The 9562-nt window shown below is 33.9% G+C and overlaps 1 protein-coding gene across 1 annotated transcript; it reads left to right on the top strand.

Moving 5' to 3' along the window:
* The first annotated feature begins 6166 nt into the window (after nt 1-6166).
* On the top strand, nt 6167-9090 carry LOC149895287 (epithelial serine protease-like). The gene is made up of 5 exons (XM_090118751.1): nt 6167-6355; nt 7386-7653; nt 8147-8245; nt 8632-8822; nt 8986-9090. Exons 1-5 carry the CDS (start codon nt 6167-6169, stop codon nt 9088-9090), a joined length of 852 nt encoding a protein of 283 aa, XP_089974877.1.
* Nucleotides 9091-9562: the final 472 nt, after the last annotated feature.

Here is a 9562-nt window from a genome sequence, read left to right as displayed (position 1 = left end):
TTATGCTTCTGTTATTTTTAGTAAGTTACCAATTCTATTTCCATTTTTCATTGTGTACTTAATTCAAGTCTAATGTTCCTGATAATTTCCACCAACCTAAAAATTTATATTCCTTTTTTAATTTCGCAAATAATTATTAACATTATTTTCATTAACGTTCACAGACGACAAATTAGAATAAACGCAAGTAACAGTTTCATCCAAACAACAAAGAATTTAACGCTATACTTAATGTTTAGCACCAGGTCCAAGATATAGGACCAAATGGAATAACTGAATTTCTTCGTGTAATCGTAGGATGGGCAGCGTTTCTTTACTTTAGTACGAAATGTAAATTTTTACTTTGGAGCGCGTTCCCACTATGTCGTAGCGATTAATTTATTATTGGACGACTGTCTTCTCGTCGTTCACTTGTTTTTCCAAACGACACAGCGACAGTCATGAAACGACTAAATGTCGTCGCGATCCAATGAGAACACCTACAATCTACATACAATACCTAGGTAGTCGCTAAACGATAGAACGGAAACGAAATTGATGACAAAAAATCGTTATAATGGGAACAGCTAGACGACAGTTGACGATAAATTAATCGCTACGACATAGTTGGTACAAACTTATTGAGGTCGCTGAAAACCTGTGTTACAGAAACCTTCTCTGTAACTTTTGCTGATGTGAGGACCTTTTTGATATAGTTAGGTAATGTTTAATTTGTATTTTACTCAATTGTTTATTTTTTTACTATATATTTATATGTTTTGGTGCCAAATAAATGAATGTCTATGTCTAAATAAAAAGTTTAATACATCATCGAACTTATAAGCTCTAATATATTTTGTAATTTTACAGAATAATGTCGTAGGTACTGTTGATTTAAAAACCAAAGTATATTCACAATACACAGATACAACCAGTAGGGCAACTTCAAATAACACGTTCGAAATGGCTCACGCACACAAGCAAGCGTGTTTACGAGAATCGTACGGGTATTCTTCAAACTGTCAATTGTGATAACGTTTTGTATGAAGTTTCCTTACAGTAAATATCGTATGTAAATGAAAGAAACGTTGCCCAGTGACACTGAGTGTGGTTCTATGTAATAGTTGTATTGTATCTAAGTCATTATAATTATAATAAATCTTCTTCTATTTCCCGTTCATTTTTGTTTTATTTGTCTCCAACATCACCTATTTATGAATAAGTACCTAGTTAATTAAAAATAATTAATTAATTAGTACTTGGATAACAAATACAGTTTTTCCATATTATTGATTCGTTATTAGCACTCAAAATAGGATTTTTGAAAGTAGTAGTAGGATACGTTAGGACACAGGGAAACGACATTAAGGCGTTAAGGCGTGATTGAGTAACAGACAGACAGACATAATATTAGTATGGATTGTAATACTGTATATCTAATGATACATTTATTCATTTCCTCTCCATTTATCGGTTAACATTAAATACGAATCTATCTCGTTATTTGCGCATTTGGAATTCCCTTTAAGGATTCAAAAAATGTACTTACATTCCAAACACGTATATTTCCACCCACCATTGTATTTAATTAAATTACTAACTAAAAAATTAAAAACTCTTTTCCAAATTATCAATTAATTATTACATTCACATAATATTATATCAAACTCTAATGCGTATATACCTACATGCTTTTTATCTACCAGTCCGCACAAGTCCAGAACAACAATGCCGCCATGTTAGCCATTCCCAGCACAGATAGTAAAAAAAAATAATTTGGAAAATCCAAAAGTGCACGCCTCATAATTTTTTTTTAATAAATATTTATTAATTATTATTTCTGTTTATTTAATAACAATTAAACCACATCGAATCAGACCCTGAAAAATGAAAGGGTTCTATTCCTGAGCATACTCAAGCGTAAGAGAAAAAAAAAGACTCGATTAGTAAAGTATTTCGGTCGCTATCGTGTTAACAAGAAAAAGGATCCGCACATACAGACACACGGACGTCCAAGACAGAACTTTTTTAAACTGTTTTTTAACTAGTTTAAATAACAAAAATGACATCAAAAATATCATGAACGTTAAAAATAGTGTTTTTTCTTAATATGTGTGTGTATGTATTATCTTACAAGTGCAATGTATGATACATAAAGACATTTTAAGTTTGAAAAATCAGATGTTTTGCGCGAAGTGACAGTAGTACCCACCTCAACGCTTCGCTTATGAGGCGTGCAAAAAACTATACTTGTTCAAAGAGGTTACAATATATGTACCTGTGTTAATATTGTCCAAAGTGTGAAGGTAGATCGACAAACGCTAACAATACGTTAGGAAACAGGGAAAGGACTTTTATTAAATCGATAAAAATAAAATTTAGGTGGGACGGAGAATTCTCATAGAGTTAACATTTTTTACATACAAATTTTATAATGACGATGTATTATGTTGTTAATGGTAAGAAAGGGAGCATATTGCCCACTATAAATAGTAAGTCACCACTCACCACTCGGGCAAAGGCCCGTGAACAAATTTGAAATACAAAAAAATATATAAAAAGTGAAACATTCGTCTCTACATTATAAATTGCATAATAATCATATTATTTTATCGAACATTTGCACGCCTTTTAGCAGATTTAATTAAATTTTGCTCAAATGAAGTATATTTTGACATGGCTCGTTCATTTGTTTTGATTTGCTGACAGTTTGAACATGTTTTATCGTAAGTTGTTGATGGATTTGTGTTTTTATTTGTCCTTTTTGACTTTTCATTGGTTAAAGAAAGCGCTTGCCTACGATCTCGCCTGATGATAAAAGATATTATGGCCGTACATGGAGCGCGCTTTCCTATAAGGTGCAGATTATAATATAAATAAATAATATGAAGGATTTGCTCCAAAAATGTGTAAAGTGTGTTTTTTTTTTGTTATCTTAAGACTTAAGTCCTTCTTATCCTATTTTATATTATAAATGCAAAAGTTTTCGAAGATTATTTATATTAGTAGATAGCTGATAGGATTATTTTTAAATTTACTCAACCTCAGCTAGAAATATTTATAAACACTCCTTTTCATCACAAAACTTCATTATCGTTTTCAGTTTTAGCAATAATTTTCCTGCATGAAGTGACGTCATTCACCCATCCAGATACTTCTGAAATTCCGATTTTCGAACGCACTAGAAAATCCTTGGGCAAAGAAAATGAAAATATTGGTTCAAGAAGCATTTTACATGAAATAATTTATCAAGAAATACACCAATGGATTAAAAACGAACTAAAGAGTTTCACAATACAAAATGGAAAGCCTTCGAAAGTAGCAACTATAATAACTAACCAAACGAAAACTAAACATCTGCTTACAAGACTTAAACCAGGTAGAGATGGAAAATCTCGAACAGAAGTAAACAATATAAATGCGAAATTAGAACATGATTGCTTTAATACTAGAGCTGAAGAAATTTCTGATAAAAATCAAGAGAAATCAGTAGACAATACTGCATTTGATGAAGAAACTTTAAAGAATAAAGAAGAAAAGCACAGAAGGAAGAGAAGTAGCATAGACGATAGAGCAGTTAAAATTGACTTCTTTCCAGACTTGAATACTAACGAATATATTACGAATATCATCATAGATGAGAAGAGATTGCGTAAAGCTTACTATAGATTAGTCAATTTAAAAGATGTAAGTAATGTGAGTAAATAGGTGGAAGGTATAGGCTACGTAAATTGATGAAAAAAATTGTTAAAAAAAACTCACGCAAATTAATGAAATTACTACACCGCGACCGGGATAAGCAATAGTGTTACTATCACATAATCGTTTATGTTGCGAAATTTAAGTATGTAAATAAAAATAATGTATTCACTCTGAAAATTGTAATTTTCTTAAATACTTCCTAAGCCTCAGGAGCACTCAGGGATCACGTACGTATCAAATGGTCACAGATTCTTTTTAAATAGGTCCAATAGTTCCTATGATTAGTGTGTACAAACAAACATATTGTTAGTAAAGATATAGATATGAAACACAACATAAGCCACGCGTCAGTGATAGTTTAATCCGATGACACATTAGTCTATCGGTTTTACCAACAAAACACGAGCCACACGTGAGAATCCAATGCGTCTGTAATAGGGTTGTCACTTGACAGATTAAATATGAACTAGCTGTTACCCGCGGTTAGGAAAGTACAACCTATCTCACTCACTAGCCTCCTAATTATCCCCAGAAACAAAAATCATACCTTTGTGACGTGAACCTAACATTCTTTATATTACATTATAAGCATTATATTATATACTTTTCAGTAAATTTATATATTTACATAGTGAAACAAAAACTTTGTAACACCTTTTTGCGATAACTGTGCGAAACGATGGGCATGAAATTTCTCCCGCTTATAGAGAGGAGTTTATAATTATAATATTTTTTATAAGTTATGCATAAAATACATTAATCAATACAACAAAATTACACACACTACCACGATTCAGGTGTCATGAAAATATCATCCAAAAAAATTATACCGGCCGAATTGATAATCTCCTCCATTTTTTTAAGTCGGTTAAAAAAGTTAGGTACAACATTCAAATTTTAAATGGGTTCAAATCTCTCGATAAAAAAGATGATACAATTCGTCCGAAAACCAGTGTCGACAACCCTAGCCTATATCACAAGACGGGTACAATTATCTATTTATCAACTACATATCTATAATAACGTAATTTTCAGTATCATAATTATCAGTAGGATTAGAAAAAAACCTGTTTAATCACCAAAAAACAATAAGTTGATTAACTGCACCTTATCCGTATTAGATATACATCTACCTTACTACACTCGATCTGTTCGACGAGTAATTAGTAAAGATAATGTTATAAATGAATATAAATTATGACGTATGAGGAAAATATTGTAATTAATGCAGATATGAATAGAGATGCTAGTTAAATTTAATATAGATCAGCGAAACTAGTAATATTTGTTATTTGATTTATATTTTACTAGCTTTCCATCCGCGGCTTCGCCCGCTTTGACTAAAACATAATAAATTATTTACTAAAACCTTCCTCTTGAATCACTCTATCTATTAAAAAACCGCATCGAAACCCGTTTCGTAGTTTTAAAGATTTAAGCATGCATGGGGACATAGAGAAAGCGACTTTTTGCACGCCTCATAAGCGAAGCGTTGAGGTGGGTACTACTGTCACTTCGCGCAAAACATCTGATTTTTCAAACTTAAAATGTCTTTATACAGTATCATACATTGCACTTGTAAGATAATACATACACACACATATTAAGAAAAAACACTATTTTTAACATTCATGATATTTTTGATGTCATTTTTGTTATTTAAACTAGTTAAAAAACAGTTTAAAAAAGTTCTGTCTTGGACGTCCGTGTGTCTGTATGTGCGGAGGATTTTCTTGTTAACACGATAGCGACCGAAATACTTTACTAATCGAGTCTTTTTCTTTCTCTTACGCTTGAGTATGCTCAGGAATAGAACCCTTTCATTTTTCAGGGTCTGATTCGATGTGGTTTAATTGTTATTAAATAAACAAAAATAATTATTAAAAAAAAATTATGAGGCGTGCACTTTTGGATTTTCCAAATTTTTATACTATGTATTGATAATATATCAATTTGACTTCTCGACCCGTTCAGAAAATAATATGCGTGGCCCGCGACCACACGTGACCATACTCTTCAAACAAACGGCATTCAGAAAACAATTTCAAATTTGAAACTTGTTAGAAAAATGGCGTCATCATCATGTTCTTTGATTTGTACTTTAAAATGAAATTTAAATTAAATAATCAAGTCCTTGCAAGTGATGTGCAGAAAGGTCAAAAAATCAAGAACGTTTATTTCAGTTTATGTTACAATCAAATTTAAAAAAATTCTGTAAAAAAATTATCATATATCAATTTTGGCTTTATTAATTGTCCATTAATATCAGAGATGGAACACAAATCAGACGAAATTCAATAACTTTGAATTTGGAAGGAATCTTCCAAATTCAAACGATGCCTGAAAATGAATCACTTCTTCCCCTTAATTATTGTATCCAATAGATTTAAAACATAACAATACCTACAATTCTTATCGAATTAATCGCTAAGATAGCCGCAATACGTATAAAAGCAAAAAACTCCAGTCCCCACTATCACTGACCATGAAGACCATCATCCTCCTACTGTGCTGTGGCGCGGCGCTGGCCTTCGAGCCGATCCTGGTGGACTACCACGCCCGGGTGGGCATCCCGGAGGCTGTGAGGATCAAGCAGGCTGAGGACGCGACCGACTTCGATGGCGCCAGGATCGTGGGGGGCAGCGCTTCAAGCGTGGGAGCGCACCCACATTTGGTAAGTGATTTGGTTCAGTTTATTTTAAATTGTATTATGTTGTAGCAGTTCAGGTACAGTAGTAATTAGTATCTTTTTAATTTATTAATAGAACAACAATAGAAAAAACCTCTAAGGTTACTAAGTAATAGGCGTATACAAATAATTTAAAATTAAGATAAAATTTAAGAATTACGGTAAACTATACTTATCCATAATAAATAATATAAACAAATATTTCGGGACAATTTTCACACACGGCACGATCTGATCCCATACTAGGCTTTCGCTTGTGTTATGGAAACAAAATGGCTGATAAACATACATACGTATATAATTTTAAATAAAAACTACCCACTACCAACCAAGCCAACCGGTCAGTCTATCCATGTAGGATAAGAAATATTTTGATAATGTATTGTAAATCACCAATTATTAAAAATTACACTGCTTGTATAATGTAACATGTAACAAAAAAAAATAATTTGAAAGCAGATTAATGGCCTAGTAAATTATTAATTATGCAATATATTATCTAGCGCTGATTTTTTCACTCACTTTACAATGAAATAAATAAAAAAATAATTTAAGAATGCCAGTTGCACAATATCGTCTTCATACGACTTCATTCAGTAATGCCTCTGGTTTACTACTAATGCTGAAATTCAAAGCCACACTAACATATGCTCTATAAAAGATGAAATTAACACGCATACAAAATCTTATGTTGCCAGACTAGAGAAACATCCTAACAAACTAGCAAGCCAACTGATAAAAAGGTCCTACCACAAACGTCTTAAAAGAAAAGATGTAATCTAGCTTTATTACTTGAAGAGCAGTTGTCCTCACTGGAGGGCTCGCTCTACATGCCAAAATTTGCCTGACAACACATCCGCTTATAGCGAAAACCGCTGATTGCAGATGAAACAAAAGAGAAAAAAAAAAAATACGACTGTGAACACTGTAACAAAAATCATAAGCACATTGCAAAAACATAGGTAATAGGTATGTATATCCGAATGTGATTTCCTAAACAAACATTCACTTGCAGGCCGCTCTCATAATAACCCTGACAACTGGCCAAACATCAATCTGCGGCGCGTCCCTCCTCTCCAACTCGCGTCTGATCACGGCGGCGCACTGCTGGCGCACGAGGAACTTCCAGGGCCGCTCCATGGTGGTCGCGCTTGGCACCAACCGTCTGTTCTCCGGCGGCACCAGGGTCACCACCTCCAACGTGCAGGTCCACGGCAGTTATAACATGAACAACTTGAACAATGACGTCGCTATCATTAGTATTAACAGCGTCTCGTTAAACAGTAAGTTGATATTTGGTTAAAATGGTAACTAATTTGCTACTCTCGTATTTGTTCTTTTCATTTCTGTTTGTAAGGATAGACTTGTTGTACACGATTTCTGTAATTGTTTCAAAGTTTACTTTACAAATAGAGGTTTACGTTTCCTTTTTTTAATGATTATAAGTAAGTATCAATTTACATTGAAAAGGTAATATTGATACGATGTTTCACTTATGTGAATATCAATATTATAATTTGAAATTATATCAAAACGTAACATATTTCTATAAAATAGAGCGTGTGCCGGACCTTAAAGATACCCTTTAAGGTCCGGCACACGCTCCGGATATTTAAAGATACCCTTAACGTCGCTTTAGTCCATGACGTGACGGTATTGCCATGATGCGACCTTGAAATTTAGTCTCAACGCGCCTAAAGAAGTTTTATTTCAGAAATATAAATATGTATAAAATTCCTCATCATTATTTTTTTATCATTGCTTTTTTTATTTCAGACAACATCCGTGCGATCGCGCTGCCTTCAGGACTGCTGGAACACTTCACATACCAGGGAGAGACGGCCCGCGCCGTCGGCTTCGGAAGGACCAGTGACTGTAAGTATTATTATTTTATTTTATTATTTTCATTTATTTATTTCAACATTTTTAAACAATAGAAATGTCTTTGTTGCGATATTTTTAAAAATGTAGAGTCAATTCAATCGCGGTTTCAAATCCCGCCGCTTGATAGAACTTTTTAAATATTCTTTAAAGGCTTATCATTTATGAAGCATTTCAATGCTATAAAACTAGATATCAAATGTTTTATCTCTGTAAATGCAAATACTTTACATAGAGTTACTATAAGTAACTAAGGCATACTTTTTTACAACTGTAAAACATCTCATTCCCGCGCTTTACTTCGACTACCTAGGCAACAAGACATGCTTCTTATACCGTTTACTCAGACAGATAATTTTTAATGTTTTTTTCATCAACAGCCAGCAACAACAACGAGGCTCTCCGGCACGTGAACCTGCTGGTGATCGCCAACTTCGAGTGCATCGACGTGTACGGGCCCAGCTCGGTGCTGAACTCCAACCTGTGCACGAGCGGGCGCGGCGGCGTCGGGCCCTGCAGCGGGGACTCGGGCGGCTCGCTCGACTTCACCTTCAGCGGCGTGCGCTACCTGGTACGTACCACCTGAACGCATTATACAATTTTGTTCATCTGTCCGGAGCAGAAACCCAGAATATTTATACAAAGATCAGTTTTCATAACATAATGTATCATAAATCAGTCAATGGGCAGCACAAATTAGTTGTTGCCACATTTCTCAATGTCTATTTTTCCAGATCGGTGTGACATCGTTCGTGGCGGAGCGAGGTTGCCAGTCCGGCCTGCCCGCGGGCTACGCGCGTGTGACGTCATACCTCAGCTGGATACGGGCTAGAATATAATTTCACTTGAATAATTTGGAAAATCCAAAAGTGCACGCCTCATAATTTTTTTTTAATAAATATTTATTAATTATTATTTTTGTTTATTTAATAACAATTAAACCACATCGAATCAGACCCTGAAAAATGAAAGGGTTCTATTCCTGAGCATACTCAAGCGTAACAGAAAAAAAAAGACTCGATTAGTAAAGTATTTTGGTCGCTATCGTGTTAACAAGAAAAAGGATCCGCACATACAGACACACGGACGTCCAAGACAGAACTTTTTTAAACTGTTTTTTAACTAGTTTAAATAACAAAAATGACATCAAAAATATCATGAACGTTAAAAATAGTGTTTTTTCTTAATATGTGTGTGTATGTATTATCTTACAAGTGCAATGTATGATACATAAAGACATTTTAAGTTTGAAAAATCAGATGTTTTGCGCGAAGTGACAGTAGTACCCACCTCAACGCTTCGCTTATGAGG

This window comes from Colias eurytheme, chromosome 31 (genome assembly GCF_061535395.1).
Source record: "Colias eurytheme isolate Ceu_HAF_F1 chromosome 31, ilColEury1 Martin Lab GWU primary, whole genome shotgun sequence".
NCBI classification, from domain to species: Eukaryota; Metazoa; Arthropoda; class Insecta; order Lepidoptera; family Pieridae; genus Colias; species Colias eurytheme.
Note: the sequence above shows the minus strand (reverse complement) of the source record. Positions and strands in the feature narration are given on the sequence as shown.

Coding starts and splice junctions, on each gene's coding strand:
- LOC149895287 (XM_090118751.1), top strand. CDS start 6,167: ATGAAGACCATCATCCTCCTACTGTGCTGTGGCGCGGCGCTGGCCTTC. Junction 6,356..7,385: donor TGGGAGCGCACCCACATTTG/GTAAGTGATTTG, acceptor ATTCACTTGCAG/GCCGCTCTCATAATAACCCT. Junction 7,654..8,146: donor TAACAGCGTCTCGTTAAACA/GTAAGTTGATAT, acceptor TTTTTATTTCAG/ACAACATCCGTGCGATCGCG.